Genomic DNA, 25,801 nt, shown 5'->3' on the forward strand with positions numbered 1-25,801 from the left:
CAATCTTGTAAAAATGTGTCATTAAAAAAAATAAAACTGCTGCTGTCTAATTAAGAATTTTTAAGCTGAATCTAATTTAAGCCAGAACTTTCTTCATCCATTTTCAAAAGTGTGTCTATCTGATCAGGAGTTTTGAAGATTACAAAGGCTTCCATATTTTGTTATTTCGGGTGGTCTGATTGCTGTAATACGGATTCAAGGGTTTTACATGCACTTTCTAGTCTGAACTCCTGCACCTGTGAAAAATTCATATTTTTTTCTTTGGATTCTGGGATTTTTTTATTTATTTTATTTTATTTTGTCAAGCGGTTATAACAGGTGTAAGTATAAACAGTTGTGAATACATAAAATGGATACATATAAGAAAAAAAAACAGGACAGGGACGGTAGGCACGTTGGTGCACTTATGCACGCCCCCTACAGGCCTCTTAGGAAAGGGGTGAGGTCAGTTATATGTTTGTGTCTATTCTTAAATTCCATTTAATACAACAAGGCCTAATCCCAAGTTTTATGGGTGCAAAATGGATACCAGGATGTGCAGTTTACCACTCTAAACACTTTTCCCAGGACTTATTGTGTAGTTGTAAGCCAGATGTAATTTGCTGTACTTGGCTGAAGTAGGCAAAAACTTGGCTTAGCACAATATGCGAACCTGGCCGTTACTTTATTCATGATGAAGCAAACCGTGTTTCGTTTCCCAGGGTAAACCTTGTGCTCCCCTTTCAGAAACAAGCCGCTTTCCTCCTGCCTCAGACGAAGTGAAAGACGCTTTTCTCTTTAAAAGGTTGGGCGCGCTTCGACACCCATCTTCATGAATGGAACTTCCCCTCCTCCCTTGTGTGGGCGAGCTCATTCCGCTCATCACCGGGGTCCTTTTCCTCATCGGTGGGGGAAAATGGTTTCTTCTCGTCGGCGCAGTGTTGTTTTTCCTGGAACTGCACCGGCCGTGTGAAAGGGCTGCGCAGAGGGGCCACGGCTGGCGCGCCTCCGGTTCCGCTTCAGATCTTCTCGAAGCAACACTCCCTTCGCGCCGCTTCTCCTCCTTTTTCTGGGGCGGGCGGGAGCGGAGAGAGAAAACGGGGGCCGCTGTGCAGTTTGCAGCAATGGCAGAGCTAGAGGAGGGGGAGGGACGCAGCTCGGGCCAGAGCGAGCTTTCTTCGCCTCGGCTCCAGCAGATGGTCGTCGTTCCTCGCTAGGCGGCCAGACGGCTCCGCCGCCGCCGCCGCCCCCCGTGCTGGGGACCCAGCAGCCTTTTCCCGCAGAAGAGCACCGCCATGTCGACCAAAGCAGAGCAATGTAAGTAAGCAACAGCGGCCAGACGGGGCCCGTCTTCTCCGCGGGGAATAAAAGACGCAGGACGCCGCCATAGCGGCCGCTGCCCGAGCTTTTCGGAGAGGGGGAAGAGGTGCAAGGAAGGGAGGCCGGGAAACCTTCGCAAGGTGCGGGCGCTGTCCGTGGTGCTGGATACGGGCTAGGTGTCGACGACCGGCCCTGCTTGCGAGCGGCGGAATGGGAGAGGGGCGGAGCGAAAGCCAAGGGTTTCCCCGGGCACTGCAGTTTTCGAGCGCTTGGTCTGGGGGAACTTTGCCTCTCCGACAATATAATGCGACCCCATTTGAGGACGCGTGTGTGGTTGCTTATCTCTGTCGTGGGGTTTCGAAAGACCGCGTTTTAGGAAGAGAAAAACCGTGACTGTGTAAAATGGCGAGAGAAACCCAGCCCAAGGCAGGCCTTAGACGTGATGTTGTTAGGATTTAGTCATTTTCTTTAGAAAGGGGCCTAGCTTCATTTGTTTATTTCAATTGTCAGTGCAGTCTTACCTCAGTACTCATCGTTAATCGGTTCCAGGAAGTGTGATGGGTACCAAAAATGATGAGTACCAGACAATTTTTCCCATAAGGAATAATGTAGTGAGTCACAAGGCAGCCAACACTGACAAGTTCTAACTGTGCATTGTGTAGCAAATAAACAAGTACCATAGTATTGAGACAAAATTTTCAATTAAAATGCGTAGAGTACCAAATCCAAGGGGTTTCAAAGCAATTAAATACCAAGATGCCTCTGTATATGAATATGCCTTCACACTGTATTAGCTTACTCAACCATGTCAACATAAAATTCAGAAGCTTTCAGTCACAGCTCCATTGTTACTTTCTCTCACATCTACTCCAGCCTTACTTGCAGTTTTACCCAAATAACACTGTCTTTCACCATGGCTTTATGAGTTACCAGTGAGTTAATATTTCAATATTCAGGTAAATTAATATATGATTAGAAATGGAAGTAAGAGACTGGTCACTTCACTATGTGCAAGACAAATGTTTATAAGGCATATTCTCAAGTTACCATAATATATGGTCAACTATTTATGTGGTTTGATTACCCACCATTGAATGAAATAATGTAATAGGATCACAGAAATATCAAATTGTATGGAACCTGTGGCTAGCTGCACTATTCTTCAGTGTAAAACAGAACTTCCTGATAAAATGTTCTGCAAAGCCTCTCAGGGAAAAATTAATTTATTTTGGGTGAACTTCTTAAACATCTTACTGATATGGTAAACAACTCTCTTACAAATTGGAATTTGATAGGGTACACACAATTTTCTCTTCTCTTAAACAAAACATTGCAGCTGCTGCTAGTAGTTGGCCAACATGCTGATCACAGAGCTACAGAAACAAAAATCTGAGGAGTCCACAGCTGCTATATTCAAATCAAATGGAGGATATTTCTCAACAGGTATCTTTCTGAAGTTTTCTTAGAAACCATCTGGGAAGAGAAACATTGTACCAGACCATTAATCAGAGAATTATTTTTATAGATGGTTTAGCAAATACCAGGAAATTATTCTTTCTTTCCATAGGAGGGATAAGTAGTTTTCTGCACTGGAATTCTCAGAATATGTTGTGGAAGCCTCCTTAAAATGGCTGCCATAAGGGGTTACTTTCTTTTCTTTCTTTTTTTAAAAAGAAAGAAACCCCTTATGGCACTTTGGCATTATATTTTATATAATCATAAATACAGCTATAGTTGCTCCCTCATACCCCCTCTAGCTCTTCCTCTGCTTATCGTTTTTCTTGGCAATGAGCACACTTCTAGTGAAAACAATGAACTGTAGCCATGCTCCAAATTTATTTTCTAATTTTGCCTACAAGATCTGTGTGGGCATTCTTGGAAATAAAAGATAATGGAGATCAGATTCTTGGATCTGTTTTTCATTTTAATTAAAAACAGTTCTCTCATAAACTCTCAGTTAAGCATAACATCAAAATAAATACCATACGAGCTAATACTTTGTTAATAATGACATATGTTTAAATGATTGTTTTACCTCTGCAGTATTTTTAGAGAGGATATTAGCACATGTAGAATTTAATTAAGTGTTAAGAGAAACAATCTCCTTTTTAAGTTCGAATCATGTGTTGATCATTAACAGACCAGTTGTGGTGTGTCTGGGAACTATAGTTCTATAAGCGAAATGAACTGTAATTCCCAGGAGCATTTGGAGAAAAACATGATAGATAAGCAATCCATGCATTGTGGTATTAGAGACTTGTTACAGGATAATCAAGAGCTCTGCAAATCTTTTACACAAGACTACACTAGAAGGCACTAAGCTAGAAAGCAAGTGATTGCGAGTTCAAGTCCTGCCTTAGTCATGAAAGCCAGTTGAGTGTGCTTGAGCCAGTCAATCTCTCTCCGCCCAACCCACCTTGTGGCCAAGGTGCTAGAAATGTTTACCACCTTGAGTTTTGTAAAAATAATAAAGGTAGGATATAAATAAGTCAATAAATAAATAATAAACATCTAAATGCTGTTGGCTCTTGCTGGGGAGCAGGAAAAGCCAGAAGATAGCTATGACCTTAATTGCTCTTTGTGATCAGAGTATTAAAAATATTAGCCCATGAATACCAATATTTGTTGGGATGGTTGGCATATTTAGGATTTGTAAAGCATATTGCGGGTTCTTTTACAAAGAGCTGCCATGATGGATAAAGCTAACCCTAAAGAGATATTGGTTGATTTTACTTTTTAAATTTACCATTCATTTTTTTCATGAGTAGATGGACACGCTCCTAACCTATACATCTGCAGTAAGCATCTATTTCTTTTCAGGCATGCATGTCTAATTTTAAAAAGAAGGTTTGAATTTCCTCCAGGGGATCCAGGGGCTGTGACTGGTGATGTGATATCATCAGAATGAACATGGTTAAATATTCAGGTCTTTTAAATATTTAAGAACACACAGAAATACGTGCATTAAACCTTAGAATATTGAAGCGTATTGTACCACTGAAAACTACAATATTGCCTTTAATATGGTAACATGATTCTGGGACCAGAACACTATCTGAGCTGCAGACCACTGAATTTTCCTGCTACAGAAGATGGAATGCATACCACGTGGCTGAGTTTACACTCAGAATTAAACAAAGCCATGTTATGGCTGGAGTATGGTGTGACAATAGTACAGAATTCTTGTGCTGGATTAAGGCCATCCAACGTTTATCATATATTTGAATGCACTGCAGAGCAAATCTACCATATTTGTCCTGTCTGAGCAAAAACATAGAAATTTTGGTAAATTTCTCATTGACTGTGGGTTTTGAGTCAGTTCTCTTCATTTAGTCAGTCAGTTGGACATTAATGCATGGTGAGGCTAAATGTGGTGAAACCTAAACATGGGATTGTAGAAGAAAAGAGCTACCTTCTTTGGTTCCCATATGCCTCATCTCACTTTCACGTATATTTTATCTCCTCTTAGTTGATCTACAGGTTGTTTTTTCTGTACGTTTCATATTATATTAGACTGAATAAAACAATTCAGACTTGAACCTTATGGTTGTGCTTCACAATAATGCTGCTTGCTTGCATGCTGGTTAGATGATTGCGATTTCAATGGACAAGGCCCAAGAACCAGAGAATGTTAAATTACTGGTACACAATTGCTAATATTGGTTCCTTTAATTTGTTCTCTATATTTCCAGTGATTAGGAACTGTCCAATAAATGGGAGAGGAAGAAACTAATAAAGAAACCACAGAGTTAGGGGTGGCATTGAGGACATATTTTTCCATGATTCACTGTCCACAATCATGCAATCACTGAATGTTTAAAAGGATAAGTACCATAGTAACCAGAATTGAAGCTGCTAAACTTATTAAATAGAATATCTTAAAAACTGAAGCTACTAGAAGTAGGTTGTAAGGTGCAGAATTAAATAGTATGCTTATTATTGAGTGTGTCTACATATCACGTTAAGCAATAACGTAGCTAAGTGTGTTGTCTGTTAAACTTTGTGTACTCCAGCAGTAATAATCCTAATGGAAAAGGGTTTGAGTTACTATGCAAGAAGAGTTTTAAACAGAGATCAAACACTAAGCCAGACCTGCTATTTTTTTGATGGTTGATTTACAAAATATCTCTAGTGCATCTCATCTTCAGGTGCCCTCTTACTTCTGAATCAACGTATAATGAAGCAAACTCTCCTTTACTAGCTTTACAGCTATACTTGCTGGACATTAAAATAGTGAGCAAATGATTGTGGGCAGAATATAATAAAGTATATTCTTTTCTGAGAAGGAGAACTGAGCTAAGCATTTTCCCCCATTTTCTTCTTACATGCAATACAAAATCCAGTTGCTTCCAAGATCCGATACTTGCAAGAATACCATAATCGTGTCCTTCACAACATTTATCCTGTCCCCTCTGGAACTGACATTGCCAATACTCTGAAGTACTTTTCTCAGACATTACTAAGGTAAGTTTTAAATTATGATCTCAAAGAAAAATATAAGTACTGTATGTATACAAGTAGCCTATTGACAAAGGATATGGCGTTTTGCAGAAGGGTCAAAGCTCATTGAAACACAGCTTGAATTAAGTAACTATGGCAGAATCTGGTTAGACTGGGCCTTTAAATGCAGCAGAATGATGTGGAATGAGATGTTTGAATTCTTTCTTACTTTTCTTCAAAGGAGTCCTAAAATAAAAATAAGCAGAGAGAAACCCTATAGCCCAGACCAGACCTTTCCTGGCACACTATTTTTTAGGATGATACTAATGTGCTGGAATATTTGAACTGTGATCAATTACATCAGCCTTCCGAAACTGGTCCTCTGGTTGTGCTAGACTACAAAAGTCAGAAAAATTTAGTGTAGATTTATGTTACTTGGAAATTCTGGGAAATATATCCCAAAGGTGCTTTTTCAAGAGGCAACTGGACTTTTCTTTTCTTTGAAGACGTTTCACTGATGGGAGGCAAAACATCTTCAAAGAAAAACGAAGTCCAGTTGCCTCTTGAAAAAGCACCTGTGGGACAACTATGTTTGACCTCAGTGACTGAGAATGTCCTCAGTGACTGACTTCAATGACTGAGAATCTCCATAGACATCTGGGAAATATAGTGTAATCCATCTGAAAGGCAGCGAGTTAGAAAAGATCTTCTCATGCAGATGGAAGCGTTTTGTTCTATTTTACATGCCTTGGTGTTTTTTTAAAAAAATTAGATTATTCTGCTACATTCTGTAGACTGGGTGATGACTTGCCAAGGTTAACTGCATGCTATCCAAAAGCCAATTCTCAACTCACAAATAAAATTGGTTCTATTGATAACTCAGCTTTAGAAAATTCAGAGGCTTAGGAACCTAATGGCCCAGCCTTCTGTAAACTAGAGAATGTACATTACAGTAGTTGTATTGTTGCCTACTTAGGCCAAGTGAGTAAGTTATAATTAGAAATGTCCTCAAGGTTTGATTAGTCTTCATTCTGAAAATATTATGAAAAGCAGTAATCTTTATAAGATTGGTTTTGTAGTAGACTCAGTGATTCTAGATACCTTGGATAATGAAATTAAAATGTGGACTCTTTCTCAAGTTTGTCCTGCATTCAGGATTTGGTTTAATCCCATCTGCAGTCAATAAAATTAATAAGAAGCTTGTTTGCTGCATAGCTATAAAACAGGAATTTTCCTACAAATATTCTCTAGTGCAGATTATCCTTGAAATCAAATTATCTTCACCTCAGTAATGATGTTGTCTTTGAAGGTGTCAGATTTTTATCCACATATATTTACCCCAGAACTTTTAACAGCAACTTGATTTATTGAAATTATAGGCAACCATTTGTGAAAAGATTTGCTTGCTGATTGTTGCAGATCATACTGTTGTTAAAAGTAGAGGAAAATGTTAGATTTTTTCAAGCAGTTAGTAACCCAGTGGCCTCTCCATTTACTCAGTGCTCATGAATTTATGGCACAATCAAAGTGAATTCTGCTATTTTAAATAGTGCAATGTAGAAGATAATATTAACATGCACGTATCATATAGTGATCATTTTTCCAGAGCTTGATTAATTATTTTCACAAGCATGTTTTAGATGGTATATATACTTGAGCTGAAGTTTAGCAATAGAAATTTCTGAAATAACCCCTAACTGTTCTTTGAGCCAAGCTTGATCTTGGGATTTTTTGGCTACATCCAGGTAGGGAGTTTTAGAAATGGTTTGCCACTGGTCTCTTCCAATTTCCTAATCTTATCTTAGCTAAAAAAAATTACTTGGGAAATTAGAAACAAGATGGAATAATAGAACTGCATGGTTGATTAGTCCGTGACCTCGCTGAGCCTCTGGAAAAGGATCATTCCCCAAAATTGTTCCCAAGATTTTGTTAAACATTTTATGGAAGGAAGATCCACACTTATCTGAATACCACATTACCAAACACACATAGTATCCCTTAATATTTGATCAGAAACTCTAAACCTATTGCAATTCTTTTTCTGATCTTAGATATAATTTTCTTTTAAACCACAATTTTCCTTCAAGAGCTGACATATAGTAGTCACAATGAGTAGTGGAATGTGGTGGACCAACAAGAGTCTAGATCCAAGTTCTCACTAGATGTTGGAGTCTTTTGGGTGATATGGGTTATCAGAATCTCTCAGCCCCACTCACTTCAAAGAATAGTTAGGAGAATGAAATATTTGGATCTGATCCCTGAAATATGCAAACTTAGTATTTAAAAGTTTTAAAAGCATGTGTATCCTTTCCTTAGATTGCATGACTGCACAGCACAGTCCACCTAAAACTTCAAAAGGAGTGGTATGCAACATAATAAATGAGGTGTATATATACACACACATATACATATATACATATATATATATATATATATGACATATAGACATATATATATACACATATAGACATATATATATATGACATATAGACATATATATACACATATAGACATATATATATATATATATATATATATATATATATATATATATATATATATATATATATATATATATATACACATACACACACATATACATATATACATATATATACATACGTGGTCAATGTTAATATGAGCAGTAATGGGACAGATGAAAAGAACACACATTTCAGTTCTTAGCAATGTCAACGTCTCCATCAGAACTTATAGTCATGTAGGAAGACGTTTTCTGTAAAGAATTCAATGCCATCAGCATAACATGAAAAGAAGTAGATTCTGCTCTATTATCTTAATATGTCTTAGCTTCCCATGTGCTCAAATGAGTTTAAACCAAAATCCTGTTGCTGATTATGACTTCAGAACATTCATGGTCAATTTAGTGGCCTTCAGATGCAGTTGGCTAGAGCCACCTTGGAGTCTCAGAAAAAAGGCTTAAAAAAAGCTTAGAAGCAGGGAGCTGATGCAAGTACAGAGTGAGAGAATTTTCTATTCAGCAAAGTAAATTCTTTATATTGTAAGTTGCCCTTATTTGGCTTCTAGCTTTTACAAGTATGTTGCAGAATTCTCTGTGTTGTGGACATGTGTAGAAATTGTGGAAGATGACCTTAATAGATATATGAAGGAGCTGTTGTTGAGGCAAAGGCTTCTGCCCACAGTATCTCCATCTTCCATACTCTCTACAACATTCTTGAAATAATTTTAGTTACTTCAGACCTAGTCTAAGAAAGCTGTGGTTCTTCAGATGTTCTTGATCTTTATCATTCCAAACCATTGGAGTCCAAGACCTGGAGCCCAGCTATATCGGAATTGCTGTTGGATCCCCAAACTGGTCTAAATTCCCTTTGTAGCTAAGACATTGCCACAACAAGCAATGTCTTAGCTACACACAAGAAGTGCCACACTGAAAAATTACAGTAGTTGTATTGTTTTGCCATAGTTTACTCAATTAATTTATAAATGAAGATTGAATGGAACCAATATATTTTGTTGACTTTCATTAAGGATTATTTGGGTTGCATTTCAATTTGCTCCTCAAATGTCTTTCTTTTTAGAGACCCCAGGGATAAAACATGACCCTTCATTTACAGACACCTTGAGATGGTGTCAAATTTGGGGAGGAGAATTGGGCTATGCTGATTTTAATTGGAAGGATGGGAAAATGGAAAGAAATTGCATTGAATTTTTTGACAAACAAAACATCACATAAAACAATCACCATGCACAGCGCATAATACATTGATTCATTGAGCTCCTCCTTAAGTTTTTGGCAAAAAGCATTTCTCTGCATTTAAGCATGAATTTAATTTTCATGCATTGTTCATTTCCAGCCTGTTTTACCCAAAATTTCCAATGTGATTATAAATATATAATAAATCACCTCATCTAAATAAGCTTCTTGCTAGAAGATTTCTGTTATTCAAAAATAAACCAGGATCGAAATAACTTTCTAAGAGTTTCTGCATACACAGCCAGATTATTCAGGTTTTTTTTAATGGCAGTGTGTCAAAAAGAGTTGGTGAATGCAGCTTGAACTTCAGGAATGATTTTTGAAATGGTGACAGTGACTTACAGTTTTGACTTTCAGGGTCTTTAGGATGCCCAAATACAAAAGGGAAGAAAAGATAGGCTAGAAGAATTATTGTTACCCAGAAGCAAAGGAAACTATTCTCATTCAAAAGTCTCTTACACAGGTGCCATTAAACATACAAAAGCGATGACTTTTTTTCTCTTCTCTCCGTATGATCCAAGAGAACATGTAATCACTTTGAAACTAGAACAGAACAGAGTAGAATAGAATAGAATGATAGAGTTGGAAGGGATCTTGGAGGTCTTCTAGTCCAACCTCCTGCTCAGGCAGGACACCCTTTACCATTTCAGAAAAACGATTGTCCAATCTCTTCTTAAAAACTTCCAGTGTTGAAGCATTCACAACTTCTGGAGGCAAGTTATTCCACCCATTGATTGTTCTAACTGTCAGGACATTTCTTCTTAGTTCTAGGTTGCTTCTCTCCTTGATTAGTTCCCACCTACTGCTTCATGCGCTTTGGAGAATTGCTTGACTCCCTCTTCTTTGTGGCAACCCCTGAGATATCGGAACATTGCTATCATGTCACTGTAGTCCTTTTAATTAAACTGGACATAGACAATTCCAGCAACCGTTCTTTACATCTTTTAGCCTCCAGTCACCTAATCAACTTCGTTGCTCTTCTCTGCACTCTTTTAGAGTCTCAACATATTTTTTACATTGTAGCGACCAAAACTGGATGCAGTATTCAAAGTGTGGCCTTGCCAAGGCATTATAAAGTGGTATTAACATTTCACATGATCTTAATTCTATTCCTCTGTTAATGCAGCCTAGAACTGTGTTGGCTTTTTTTGGACCTGCAGCACACTGCTGGCTCATATTTAAGTGATTATCTACTAGAATTCCCAAGATCCCTCTCACAGTTACTACTATTGAGCCAGATACCACTTATGCTATACCTGTCCAGTTAGTTTTTCTTGCCTAAATGTAAAACCTTACTTTTTTCATTGTTTCTTTTCATTTTGTTAGATAGCATCCGATGTTCAAGTCTTTCAATATCCTTCTGTATCTTAAGCCTGTCTTTTGGAGTGTTAGCTATTCTTGCCAGCTTGGTGTTGTCTGCAAATTTGATGAGTTCACCATTTATCCTCTTATCCAAATCATTGATGAAGATGTTAAAGAGGACTGGGTCTAAAACAGACCCTTGCGGTACCCCACTGCATACTTCCCTCCATGTAGATGCAGTTCTGTTGAGGACTACATGTTGAGTAGAGTTGGTCAGTCAGTTACAAATCCATCTGATGGTGATGCTGTCTAACCCACATTCTTCTATCTTATCATGTAGTAGGTTGTGGTCTCCTTTATCAAATGCTTTACTGAAGTCTAAGTAAATTATATCCTCAGCATTTGCCTTGTCCACCAATTTTGTCACTTTGTCAAAGAATGCAATAAGATTTGTTCGGCATGATCTGTTTTTGACAAACCCATGTTGGCTTTTGGTTATGACTCTGTTTACCTCTAGGTGTTTATAGATTCATTGGTTGATTATCTTTTCCAGAATCTTCCCAGGTTTGAGGTCAGGCTGATAGGTCTCTAGTTTTCTGGATCCATTTTTTCCCTTTTTTGAAGATGGGAACTACATCACCTCTTTTCCAGTCCTCCAATAGTTCCTTGTGATCCAGGATCTTTGAAATATATAATTCAGTAATTCTGAGATCATGTCTACTAATTCCTTCAGAACCTTGGGGTGTAATCCATCTGGTTCTGGTGATTTGAACTCATTTAGAGTGGACAGGTGCTCTCTTATAATTTTCTTGCTATTTTAATTTGTATTCCTAATCTATTTTTTATGGTATTGTTTTTGATAGGTTGGCCTGTTTTTTCCTTTTGTGTAAAAACAGATGCAAAAAACAAGTTAAGCAGTTCTGTTTTCTCCCTGTTGCTTGTCACTTCTTCACTTTCTACATCCTAACTACATCCAATAGAGTCATCTCTGGAATGGAATTGTGTATAGGTTCTATACTGACACTCCTTTTGCAACTGAAATTTTTGAGCATATTGAGAATATATTCTTTGTGTTAGGGCTGTGCAGTCTTTAAAAAGATGCTTTGCAGTGTATAAGAGCAAATATAAGTCACCTCTTTTTAAATAATTTGCAGCAGTTGCAGCTTGCAAAGTTCATGTTGCTGCCTTAGTATCTGCTCCTGGGGGTTGCATAAGAAAAATATTGAAAAAGTTATGATATCCATGTAGTTACTTACCAAGCACATCTAAATTATATTAAAGTAGCCAAAATATCTTTATAATCCCCAAGGCATGTCACAACTTTTGAACACTCCTAACATTTGGAAATGGAAAGTTGAAAAATTTGACACGCCCTAACAGAGGGTCAGACTAGAAGACCTCTAAGGTCCATTCAAGCTCTGTTATTCTGTAATTCTAAAATTTGCATGTACACACACAGCACCTTTGCTTTTCTGGCAATCCCAGAGAAAGAATATATTTGTATCTGTAGCATGCAGAAACAAGACCATCTTCTAATACAACCCCATGAGGTTGCAAACAACAAAGCCAATTCCAAAAGAGGTACTTTATACACCTCCCCATTCATGGTGAAGCATTATTTAGATAAAAGTTGTTTGTGGAAATGTGAAACCACGTATGTGACAAATCCCAACATGCAGTGCACCACTCTTTTGGTTAAGGAGATATAAGGCTGTACCATTAGAATAGTGGGAGAACAAGTTTAGCCATTGTTTTGGAAACCTTAATAACAGGTGGAGAATCAATGATTCATCCTAGACCACTTAGGTCTAGGATGCCTTGATGAGGAGCAATAATTGTTGCCTCATTTATGCAGTTGTCCTTTACATAGAACTGCTCTACATGCAGCTGTTAAAGCAGCAGTTCCCAATTTGACGTTCTCCAGATATGTTGAGAGTTCCCACTTGGCATGGGAATAGTACACATTTGGCAATTATAGGTGGGTGATGTCTGTATTAAACAAAATCCTAATTGACCATTAAATAATTATTTTTAGGGAACCTTAAAACTGAATTTTGTCTTTAAGCTTTCTGAGCAATACCTTAGCAGTATCTGAAGATACAAATGACACAGCCAGGTGGGTCCAGTAGCCCCATGAGTGGAAGTTTAGTTTTGGAATGCTTTTGCCGGAGAAAATGCACCAGAGTCCAAATTTTTCATCCCCATAAAAAGCTATTCTGTCTAGGGAAGAAGTCAGCATGTAGGGAATAGCAGACGGAAGAAAAGGCATTCAAATATGCCTCTTCCACTTATATCAGCAAAATCTCTTTGGATCCCAGTCCTGGAATGGAGGGAACCATTTCAGTTGTGAATGGAAACTAGTCTGTATTATAAATACCTTCGAGCAACTTATCCTATGAGATCTAATAGATTATGGTTCACTCTGCATTAATATTCATATGAAGGAAAGAATAGTTCTGAAAAACAACAGAAGAGGATGAAGAAACAGAGTGTCTTATAGATTTTACTGTCCACAAATTGAAAGGCTCCTTCCATATATAGAAAGCATTTATCCTTTTTTCTTATTGGAAACAAGCAAGGGATAGAGAGTGTCTTGTAAATCCACTAAAATTATTGTTGACAACATTAGTGGAAAGGAAAATAAAGGAGAGAGTTTGAGGAAGTATATAAAATGTTGTGTTGGTAAACACATATGTAAAAGGAACAAGATAGGACATGAGTGTTTATTGGTCAGAATGGCTTTATATCAGCACAGACTTCATATGCCCCTGGATATTTCTTTTTAAAGAATATGAATAAAAGCATGATATTGCCCTCATATTTTGCTATGAGACTTTTATTTGGCACCAGTTTCATTGTGGAAAAAAGGATTGACCTAGAAAAGCTTTTGACCTGAACTTTATGTTCTCTTGTCCTAAGAGAATATATGAGAAGAAGAATTATGGGAAACAAGCCAAAACATAGTTTTTACCACTGAGATATTTCAATAATAAAATTCATTACACTTTTAGGAAACAGACTGGACGAGGGTGGGTTACTGCATGATGGGATTTGTAGTCTCTGGACACAACAGTTCCATATTGAAGAGGACAACCTTGAGTCAAAAATTGGCATTGAGTGCACAATATATATGAAAACTAAAGCTCAATATGATTTAATTATTGTTGCTAAATAAAGTGAATAATTTAGTGAAAATCAGAATGAAAACTAATAAGAAAGCAAGTAGAAAGGTACAGCACAAGTGATCAATTAAACAACCCTCCCTCCTTTGGGCTGCAATTTTAAGCTACTAATCTAATGTAATAAATGGATGCTAGCATCTTTTATCCCTACATTTCTGTTTATTACAGTTAACATTGCTACTAGTGTAATTTATGGATATGTTGCATTTAGATGATTTATTGGTTTTATTTTATTAATTACAACTGGATAATAGTTAACTAGAAACCAATTTAGGTGAACTTTTGTACAAGGCACAATAAACATTTTAGAATTTAAATATGTTAGTCCAACATACTCTCCAGCTACATAGATTATAGCTTTGGGGCTGGGTCCAGCCTGCAGAGCAGTTCCCCTGAATTTGGTGCACACCAACTGTGTAGGCCCCAGAATTCCCAGCAAATGACAAACTGAGAATTCCGAGTACTGTTATACTAACTAAGCTTAAGGGCACCAGACTGGGGAAAGCTGCTTTGTATTTTGGATAAAAAAAGGAACACTTGAATATACTTGTACATTTATAGATTGCAGCACCATAATATGCTGTCTATATCCTAGAGCTATCTGTAACTTTCCCAGTGCTATCTTGGAAGAAATCATTTGGGAATATTTGCTTCTGAATAATCAAATTGTTGAGTCTAATAAAAGAGGAACTTTAAAAATATTAAGATATTATTCAACACTCTTCTCAATAACCATTGTTGGGAAGTTAATTTCTCCAGTAGAAAATTAACCATAGTCACAATGATAAGTGATTTTTCAAATAGTTTCTCTTTCATCACACAAAGATTAATGGATGTGTAGTTTGGTGTAATGTAAATACACTTTTTATAACTTAATTCTCTAACACAAATCATTTTTGCAAGAGTGGCGAATATCTGTAGCTCGGGTATAGAATGAGGGTGAAGGTTCGTTCTCCAAGTTTGTGGGTTGGTTTCCAAATGTTTCACTACCAGGCTAAGTAACATCTTCAGTGGAGTTTAGGGAATCCTAAAGATGTTACCTAGCTGGTAATGAAATTTTCGGAAACAAACCCACAAACTCGGAGAACGAAACTTCATCCTCACAAATCATTTTATACTAAAGTACAAAAGTATTTATTTATTATTGAGTATCTTTAGCTTTTCTGATTTCAATAGGAGCCAAGGTGTGTTTAAGATTATAATGCTAAACTTACTTATTTGGTGTCCAGTTAGACTACCTTCTGATTGTTGTTATACTCTTTCTGCAAGCTTCAGATTATAAAGTACTATACCAGTTAGATTATGCCCTTTTAATTTGTTTACTTAGCAGCAATTTTTAAACAGTTATTTCAAAAAATTAGCATAATTTGATTAGGGGGATTTTCAGAAGGCACAGCAGTCTATTTTTTGCTTCCCATGAAGCTTTTCTTTTATTCTAAATTATTTTTCCTTTAGTTTGTAAGTTCATTAAATAATGTAAGTAGCAAAACAATGAATGCTAACACCTTTTCTGCTATGCAGTTATATATAACTGGTAATGCTTGCTTAGTCCTTAGAAAGTAACCACAAAATAGAACAGCATTCTGTTTCCTCCCTGCCCCCAGTTAAAAGCAGACACAAATTATCATTCTCATTAGCTCACAAACATATGCTGCAGCCCATCAATTATATATTATTTTAAAGCTTACCTAATGTAGTTTAGCTAACATTTTAGAAATATATATTATTTCTAAATCCATGTGCCTGTTGAAATCTCATTATCTCAGATGATACTGAAAGACTGTCATGAAACAGTATCATGTATTACATACAGACATTATTTTAATGCAATAAACATGTGATTTTTAAGGTTCTCTTAACAAACACACATGTTTATTTTTTGCTAAAACATGTTTCTGTAAGTGTCACACCTATCTTTTGCCAGTATTTTATCTTTGGTTTTCCAATCATGAGGTTCAAAATGTTTTCTCAATATTTATTTGATAAAAGGTCAACAATTCAAACAATTGACATGGTGCTGCTGTAGTTTTTGTTTTCTATAACAAATCGCATCCAATTCTAGAACTGTAAAACATAGGTGTGCCACTGAAACATGCATTTTTATATTTTTGCTCCTTATGAACCAGATAACACATGAGATGCAATGGAAATTTCCCCACTTGTAGCAATTTTTGAACTGTATTTCTCCTAAGCATGGAAGTAAATGGTTGCTAGATTTTTCAAGATGCCTTAGTATTGGTAGAGACTGCATCTCATGTGGGATGTATCTGGAGTTTTATTATTTGTTTTATAGTGTCATTTCAATGTAATGTGCTGTTCTTTGTGTCTTTGTTGTCTCTTTTTTTTCTTTGTCCCCCCAACAGCATTTTGTCCCGCACAGGGAAGAAGGAGAATCAAGATGCCTCCAATTTGACAGTGCCCATGACCATGTGTCTTTTTCCTGTGCCATTCCCACTCACCCCATCTCTAAGACCACAGGTCAGTTCCATCAACCCTACTGTTACTCGCTCCCTCCTTTACAGCGTCCTGCGAGATGCTCCTACTGAACGAGGCCAACAAAGTCGGGATGCTCAGTTATCTGACTACCCATCATTGGACTATCAAGGACTATACGTGACATTGGTGACTCTGCTGGATCTAGTTCCTTTGCTTCAACATGGTCAGCATGGTGAGTGAATTCTTCTTATAGTCAACACGATACATAAAGTTTATAGGTATATGCAGGCGTATTTCAAATATATCTCCAAATCAGATGCCTTCAGATGTATTTGGACTAAAGTGCCCATATTCCCAGCCTACAGCCTGTTAACCATACTACCTCTTATTATAGATTTTTTTGTAGTCTAGCTAAAGTCTGGGAGGGGAAGGTTGGCTTAATATTAATTTGCAAACCTTAAGTCATTAATTGCCACAGATATAAATGTGTACCTGTGTGTGAGTACATAATCACACATGCACATATAGTATTTTATATATCGAATGCGGAAATGGCTTGTTGTGGTTTCTTTTTATAAGCTATATTAAGTTTGTTTTGGATTTTACATTAATATTTTAATGTAAGAAATACAGTAAGAAATTATGTAACTGATTTTCAGTAATAATAATCTGAGAGTCTCAGTAGATTGACAAAAATATCAGAGAAGTGACCTGGAAGCTTCAGGGTTTCCATATCTGCATCTGGAATAAAAACTAAGCAGCCTGAAATTAACACACATACACATATAATATTAATGTATGTGTGTGTATGTGTATATAGTGTGTGTGTATGTATGTATGTGTATGTATGTATGTATATATATGTGTGTGTATGTGTTTGTGTGTAATATATATATTACATATAGCAATATTTGCAAACTTTGAAGCATGCAGTATTCTCCTTGTATTTTTGTCATTATTTCTTTTATGTGAAAAGTGTGTGTATCAGCTCATATGTATTCTTCTTGCCACATGATCTGAATTCCTATTCATTGATTCTTAAATATAACCAACATTAATGACAATGTATAAAACATTTTAAATAGTGATATCACTTTAAATATTTTGTATATATATATATTTGATGCATCAGATCAATGTGACAGAAGCATAGCAGTATTAATTGTCTTCAGTGTAAATTTACATTCTGAGGACATGATGAAACTAAGATTTTTGTAGTAATTAATACAAGTGCTATAACTGAATTGAAACACATTTTGAAATGTTAGGATCATATTTAGCTGCACTTCCAGAAATCTCATGGACCAAAAGTTTCTTAGATATTATTGTAAAATGTAAAAAGCACTAGATAGGTTCATGTGTTGGCTGCAATACTAATACTAATTTCATACTAATTTAAATTGGATCAACTTAGTAATTAAAATCAATCATAGATACTCAGAGTGTAGAATTGCTATTAGTTTCTGAACATTTGGGCCTAACAATGGGCACTTGGATTGTTGCTCAAGAGGATAGAAAACTGGTTTTCTTTTTTTCCTTCAGGCAAGGCTGCTGTAGCCATCTTTTATTAATTTGTCTCTTTTCAGATTAATGTTGCGACCTGCAATTTAGCATAAGGTGTTATCAAATGAGTTAGCAGGAAATATCCTTAGGTGTCAGTACCAGGAGCATTCCACATAAAAAGGTTGGATCCCATCATCAGCTTTCAGAAACAGTTCAAGGATCTTCTGGATATGAATGGTTTCTTATCAGCTTTTGGAAGTGCAAGGATAACAGTGCATGAGGTGATGCTACAAAGTGGGCAGACAAGATTTTAAGAAATTTTCCTGGTCTTTGGTGGAGGTCTTTAGTTAGTTTTGGTTTTAGGCTACTTTAGGGCATAAACTCTAAACTTCTTGCTACTTCTCGTACCTTCTACCATTGTACTTAGAGGGTACTCCATGGGTGGTTGAACAGCCTCAGATTTCTTCTTTCTAGTAAGTAATGATAGACCAGGCAATGTAGACTTATTGAATGTAATGTTTCAACTCTAATTTTATTTTTTAGCTTTTTGCACTATCTTCCTTCACATTTCAGCCTTTTTACGTCTTCTGCAGCTAAATCTAATTAATTCATAAGGACATAAAATAGGGAAAGCCCTTTCATAAAGCAATTGTGTATTCATATTGTTTGTTCTTTGTGCCTCTGACAGATCTTGGACAGTCCATTTTTTATACTACTACATGTTTGCTACCTTTTCTCAATGATGACATCTTGAGTACTTTACCGTACACAATGATCTCTACTTTAGCTACATTCCCACCGTTTCTGCACAAAGATATCATAGAGTATCTCAGCACTTCGTTCTTGCCCATGGCAATATGTAAGTAAATCTGGTTGATTTGTATTTGCATGTAAGTAAATCTGGCTTCACCTGTGAAGAAGAATGGCATATTCTTCTGCTTTAGAGGGTTGATTTTTAGAATATCCAAAGAGCTTGAATTCATGGGATGAATTGGCCAAAGGATTCAAAAGTATTCATTTATTTATAAAATTTATTGGGCACCCATCTTATCATAAGGTGCCTCTGGGTGGATATACATTCATAAAATATATCTATATTAAAACATAAATAAAGTAAAGCCAAAGTTTAAAATCTAAAGACACATGGGGAGGGCAGGTGGAATCTCGGTAGGTAGGATCTGCTGTTAATCAATGACCTCTAGTGTGCTGTTTCCCAGTGGGGCCAAGGCCAACTGACAGAGCTTTAGGACCTTACGAAAGGATAGGAGGGTTGGGGCCAACCTCACATTGGGGGAGGGCAAGATGTTACGGGGGCAGGAGCAACTTAGCTTCCAGCTTTTGTTTTTAATAATTAAGTTCTGTAGATGGATGGTTCTAAGTAAACAGAAAATAGCTTTCCCACAATCCTATTTAAGGACTTTTGAATCTCTTAAAGCTAGATTCCACTATTTCCAGGTGCTACTGGATTGGCCTATTTTGCACTGAAGTGCAAAATCCTCTTTCAAGAAAATAAAATTCAGAAAAGACAATGCATTTAGGGTTAATATAAGAGCTGGTTCTTTAATTGATAAGAAATCTGGTAGCCATTCCCAAAACAATCAACAAGTTCAGTCTGCCCTTCTCTCACAAAAGAGAGAAATTAATACCAAAAGAGCAGGAGAAAACAAATCAAAACTTTCATCCCCTGATTTGTCTAGATAGATGTTTCTCATTTAAAGGTAGAGTACTTGCCAAAATGTTGGCATTGTTACTGACTTTTTTTTTCTTGAGGTTTACAGTATTTAGACTGGGTTGCTTGCTGCAAAACAGGTTAACACTTTAGGACTGGGGAGCCCAATTTGATTGCTGTGAACAGTTTCTTTGATGCCCAATGGATACTTTTCCATCTTAAAAAGACTTTCATTAAAAAAAATAAGGTGGTGTGCATTAAATTTAAGTTGCATCTCCAGAGACCCCATTAATATTGGAAAAAAAGAGGGTAACTGCAATCCAATGGTTGTTTGGAAGTATGTTCTAATATAGCAATAATATATTAATTGCACCTTATTTTTATGTATATTTTATCCAGAGCTCATATCAGAATACTACTGAGAGAACTTTATTTCTCTTTTTAAATGTCCTCTCAACAAACGTTTGATTTCTTTTATTCCTTCCTTTTGTATTCACCAGAATAAGCTATTTGCAATATATGCATCCCTGAAATCATGTACCTTTTAAGTTTCTTTGAGAACCTTCCAGAACTTCTCACCTCTATCAAAACTTTTAACAACGCATCTTTCAAAGAAAAACATCTAAAATAATTAGTTTATAAAATATATACATTAAGATTGCAATAGAAATAAGCAGACTTTAAAATTGGATGGGAATATCAAGCTGAGAAGCTGAGAAAGAGAAAGCCATAGAATTTGTATTGCTAGTATGGTGAGCAGGTATCCTATTTTCCTGAAATGATCTTCTATCTAAAGCAGGATTTGGTGTGCAGAAAAGATTGGGAACTACTGATCTAAATGTTTGTTTGAGGATAGAAATTCTTAGTAAAGCCTGTTTAGTTGCACTCTGGTTTAGAGAAAGAAATGTAAGAAGAAAAATCTCAGGTTTGAAGTTGTCTTTTCCATCTTTGTAGTAACCTCAGTCACTATGGCCTAAACATGTATTTTTAAACTGTATCTATTTTCTAAAAAGTACAGAATCGATTAAAATATTTAATTGCTGCCATTTATTTTTGGCTACTTTCATCTCTTGGTGGACATAGCATTGTCCAGTTCAGATGCAGGAGTAACACACCATTGTTCACATTTTAAAAAGCTGAAAATATTTTTTTGAAATCAGCTATCCTACGATATTATGTGTAGTTTGTGATATCTCAAAGCTGAAATGGGCCTTTGACATTTTAAAGAAATAACTGGAACATTTGTGAGTACTTTTCTCCTATTAGTTTTATTTATTTATTTATTTATTTTCATGGTATGGATTCTTCGTTAATTTAATCAGAGCCATGTGTTTACCTTTTTCCTGGCTAAGCAAAGAAAAACCTCCAGATTTTAAAGTATTTCAAGCATTTTAGAATTCCAGTTTGAGTTACAGTATATATATATGCGTAATAGTGTGTTCCTGTATCAAAGAAGTAACTTTAGCATCATGGTCTTATCTTGGGAGTGGGATGGTTGGTTCAAAAATTAATTAGTTAATTAAAGGAATTCTGATGCTTGGAACTTATTCATATTTATGATGGTTGTAGTGTCTTGAGATCATATAATCACATTTTGTGACCTTCTGACAAGCAAAGCAGAGGTGGTATTCAGCAGGTTCTCACCAGTTCTGGAAAATAGGTAGCAGAAATTTTGACTAGTTCGGAGAACCAGCAAATACCGCCTCTGACTGGAGTTTTTACAGTATCCTTCCCCTGCCACGCCCACCAAGCCACGCCCACAGAACTGGTAGTAAAAAGAAAAGAATCCCACCACTAAAGCAAAGTCAAGGGGATAGCTAGATTCACTTAACAACCCTATTACTAACTTAACAACTGCAGTGATTCACTTAAACAACAGTGGAGGCATCTGCCACAGTAAACCAAGTGTACTATCTGGAGGAACTCTCTAGAGAGACATGAAAAAAAATAACAATCTTGAACATTTCTCTAGCAAACACTTTGTTTAAGGGAAGAGCTATTCTCTCTGCAGTCTGTGAAAACAATTCCACTGCTCCCCAGAGTAAAAACAGAATTAGAAGAGATGCTTCTATTGGGGCAATTGAAATGATCATTAAGTCAACAAACTGATATCCCTATTCACTCACCAAGAAAAGTGATTTTCATTGCTTAATTAAGATGGAGTGAGGCCAGATAAAAAGAAAGTGAGAACAAATTTTTGAAAGACCTGTAATTCCACTGCTGTCATTCTTCAATGACAAGTGGGATATTACGATAGTAGCAACTATGGAATTGGTAGAGTATTTATTTAAGCTAATATTTTCTCTTGTTTCCTTTGAAGTGGGATCTTCAAGGAGAGAAGGGGTACCAGCTCATGTTAATCTTTCTGCATCTTCAATGCTAATGATCGCAATGCAGTATACAACCAATCCTGGTATGTACTAGCTGCCATGACTGTTTCTTGTAGCAGAACTATTTGAGAGTGCTTTTAATCCCTCTCACTATGTGCTTATTTTTAAAAGTAATTGAAAATGGCTCTTTTAACATATCTAAGCCTAGTGCTGAAGTAGCTTTTTTGGTGCTAATTAATTTCACAATGATGCAAAGGTACATTTAAAGATCTGGAAAAAAGACCATAAGCTCTATTTTAACACCAGGAAATGGGACAGGTTTTTTTTTAATCACAATTTCTTTAGTGATAATTGTTAACAACTCTGAAGTTCATATTAAATTTAGATTAAAAGGTGTTGATTGCTTCATATTTCACATTTGGTAAAGTTTGTAATGATAAGGCCTGCTTGGAAACAGATAAATTTTGCCTCCTTCTGTTTAATTAATTGATTACAGGTAAAGAGAGATAGAAGAATGGTTATATTAGTTATAATAAATGCTTCATATGGGCATCTATTCAGTTACTATCTATGATGGGCTTTTAAACAAACAAACAAAAATACCTGAGCCTAATGTTTAATTAATTAAATTTCCATTTCTATTATGTGAATATGTTGTTGAAAAGAGGGAAACATCATCAATTGATCCCTATGTATTAAATAGCTGATTACAGATGTTCCTCCTGATAAAAAGAAGGAATGGTTAGCAGCAAGGCATTCAGACAGTAGCAAGGTCTGCTAGGGTAAAATAATACTTGGTTATTTTGGAAATGGTCTGCTTTATTTATTCTCCATTTATGTCGGGGTTGCACTAAAATCTTTGTGGAGGGGATTCAGGTTGTTAGCTTTTGTTTTAAATGATTATCCAATTCAACTTTTGAAATCTCACAAACTATTTGATTTGCCAGAAAGTTAGTAATTAAACAATAAATACAGTATTTGTCATTTAATGAGATTTGCATCTGTTTGTCTCTTCTTTCCTAGTGTATCACTGTCAGTTACTGGAATGTCTTATGAAACACAAACAGGAAGTATGGAAAGTAAGTTTGGGACCAGATGGCTTTTATCGAAACAGTACTGTATGGTGATTAATAAGTTAGTAACTTTGAATTACTAAATCATTTTGAAACTGCACTTCTAATTTCTTTCCTGAAGTTACAGAATACAGTTCCATTGTAGACTGACATAAATGTATGCATGCATTTTCTCTGTTTTAGGCTTTCCACTGAATTTTAGGTAACCATAAACCAAAATGTGGAGAAGAAACAATGTTTCAGTCTTTTAGAAGACCCATGTATGATACGGGCAAGCTTCTCTTCCATCTGCTGTCCCTCCACCCACCATTGCCTGTCTGTCTCTGGGCTTTTCCCCATGGTTCTTTCTGACCATTTGGACTCGCTTGTTCTCACAGTATTGGTGGATTACAGATACTCCATCAATTTATCACCAGCTCTATTGTGGTTATATGAATTTGCAGCAAACTTAGCCCTTGAGGAATTTATTGGCAATCCATTCCATTAATGGGGGCTCCTGCCTTATCTTGCCCTCTACCTCCGTTGCCTTAGCATTAATTAGGCAACATTTTCCCCCAGCCAACCCATATTCCTGGAACTTAGTAGAGATGTTGGGTCCTTTAGCCTGGCTTTTTGATGGATCATCTGTTTCTTATTTCTTCAGTTTTTCAGATTTAATATGTTTCTCCTACTTTGTGGAATGTTGCTTGTGGCCCAGAAAGAGTTGTACCCCTCTAAATTAGAATAATAACAAGCACTACTATGTTAGCAGAAAACGTTTGGGGAAAACCCAGTATGGATTTTTACATCTAAAGTTTGTGAGCAAAGTTCTGGAACTGTAAACAAATTCATGGACTGATTTGGAGGCACCTTGCTCCTTAAATCTAAGTTTCTATTCCCTGTTGCTGTGGTATATAAGCATGAAAACAATAACAATACATTCAAAAACATAAATAGTCAGTGAATGGATTTCTATAGATAGATCAGAGTAGAACTTTGGTAATATCAGTGGTAATTAATTTTATTTAAATATTTGAGGGATGAAGTATTCTCAGGAAAGAGACAACATTGCAATTGTGTATATGACTATTGAAATAAATAAGTTCTATGTATCAACCAGTATATAGAGTACTGGACAGGATTTTAATGCTGGGCATGTCTACTTAACTCATATGTGCCATTGAGTTCAGTGAGGCTTATTCAAGTCTTGAGAAGGATAATTGAATTGCTAATTGTTTTGACTTTTCAATTACTTGTGTCTCACTGCACTTGTAAAAGCTGCCATTGCCTGAATTTAAATGTGTTACACCCTCTGACTTCCTCTAGGATTTGCTATATGTAATAGCATATGGCCCATCTCAAGTAAAGCCACCTGCAGTCCAAATGCTTTTCCACTACTGGCCCAACTTAAAACCTCCCGGGGCAATAAGTGAATATCGAGGACTACAGTATACAGGTAACTGAGATAATAAAACTATGCATTAATGCTAATACAATTTATTGGCAGAAGTTATCAATAATGTCACTGAGATATAGTTGTTTTTCTAAGCATTGACTCCTCTGTATAAAATGTTCATCACCCTGTAATGAACTCTGGATTAGAACTTTTGAAATTGAAAAATGGTGAAACTAAAGATAATTTTCTAGCTACCTAATTAAGGAAAGCAATTCTAGTTGTTTCCAAACTAGAAAAGCAGAGAAATACTGTCAAAAAATAGGGTGTAGGTTCTTCTATAAGCATATGATGTTTAACATAATGATGTATGAGAAAAAGATTGAACTGACAATTGAACTCAATCTGTTAGTACATAGTTTTGCATTTTAAAGCTAGAAAATTTTTTGATGTTTTGATGATAGATTTACCATGAGTTTCCATTTCCTCTTGACTCCATTAATTCTGTGATTAATTATATATCCATTGGATTGCAAAAGTGATTAACATGGTTGTATGAACCAGGCCTTAAAAATACTTTCTACTGTGATTTTGTAAAGATATGTGGAATGCTAAACAACACTTCACATTTAACATTTAAGAAATTGTTTTATAGATATGTCCTATCTAAATTCCAACTCCGGTAATTTAACCTCTGGATTCTCAGAAAGAGTTCTTTTTTATAAACAGCCTGGCATACTTTAAATGGCATTATTGGATGTTGAATCTTAATCGATAAGTCATTATAATACATTCTTTCATTATGCTTCACTCTCTTTGCCAGAGCTGGGCTAACCTGATTAAATATTTGAAGTATGAAACAGGGACTTTATCAGCTAAAATTCCTTCAGATGATTATTGATGGTTTCATATAATGCTGAATTTTACCAGTATTTAGCTTTTAGTAAACCTGTGCAACTTTATCCATGATGGCTTTATTTTTCAGCATGGAATCCCATTCATTGTCAGCACATTGAATGCCATAATGCAATTAACAAGCCAGCTGTGAAGGTAATGAACACTTCTGTAAAATGTGCCCTGTGCGTAGTCATTTCAGCCTTATCCCAGCTGTTCATAATAAGGTCATTAGAAACAGAATGGAAGGTCTACCACTCAAACTATGGTATTGCCAAGTATAACCATGGTAATCCCATTATAAAATTCCTGATAAATTCCTCTTTTCTATAAATAGATTGTGAAAATGATTTCTTTCATCCAAGTCCATTTTTTTGATCCTAGAAATTCTACAAATAATTCTGTAGTGACAACAGAACTTTAATGACCACAGTTGGAATTAACAACTTTGTACTATACTTCTACACTGAGTATTATTATTTTCCCTCACAAAGACACTTATTTCTCCATCTCATGTCCTTTGCACACATCCAAATAAGAATCAGAAGTCTAATGAAAATGCAGAAAA

The 25,801-nt window shown here is 36.1% G+C and overlaps 1 protein-coding gene across 14 annotated transcripts in view; it reads left to right on the top strand.

Moving 5' to 3' along the window:
* The first annotated feature begins 449 nt into the window (after positions 1 to 449).
* Positions 450 to 25,801, top strand: part of UNC79 (unc-79 subunit of NALCN channel complex) — a 134,955-nt gene continuing 109,603 nt past the window's right edge. For 10 of the 14 annotated variants that reach the window (XM_087952097.1, XM_087952099.1, XM_087952101.1 and 7 more), the window contains exons 1-9: positions 450 to 1,296; positions 2,636 to 2,742; positions 5,643 to 5,763; positions 16,320 to 16,624; positions 18,584 to 18,754; positions 21,885 to 21,977; positions 22,918 to 22,973; positions 24,273 to 24,402; positions 25,325 to 25,389. In XM_087952097.1, the coding sequence (XP_087808223.1) occupies positions 2,658 to 2,742; positions 5,643 to 5,763; positions 16,320 to 16,624; positions 18,584 to 18,754; positions 21,885 to 21,977; positions 22,918 to 22,973; positions 24,273 to 24,402; positions 25,325 to 25,389 (1,026 nt within the window). In that variant the 5' untranslated portion in view covers positions 450 to 1,296; positions 2,636 to 2,657. The remainder of the gene's footprint in view (positions 1,297 to 2,635; positions 2,743 to 5,642; positions 5,764 to 16,319; positions 16,625 to 18,583; positions 18,755 to 21,884; positions 21,978 to 22,917; positions 22,974 to 24,272; positions 24,403 to 25,324; positions 25,390 to 25,801) is intronic. The other 4 variants (XM_087952104.1, XM_087952106.1, XM_087952111.1 and 1 more) reach the window with 2 other exon arrangements.

The sequence above is a fragment of the Notechis scutatus genome, chromosome 1 (genome assembly GCF_049901735.1).
Source record: "Notechis scutatus isolate UNSWTSFEM ecotype Mainland chromosome 1, rNotScu1.2, whole genome shotgun sequence".
Taxonomy (NCBI): Eukaryota; Metazoa; Chordata; class Lepidosauria; order Squamata; family Elapidae; genus Notechis; species Notechis scutatus.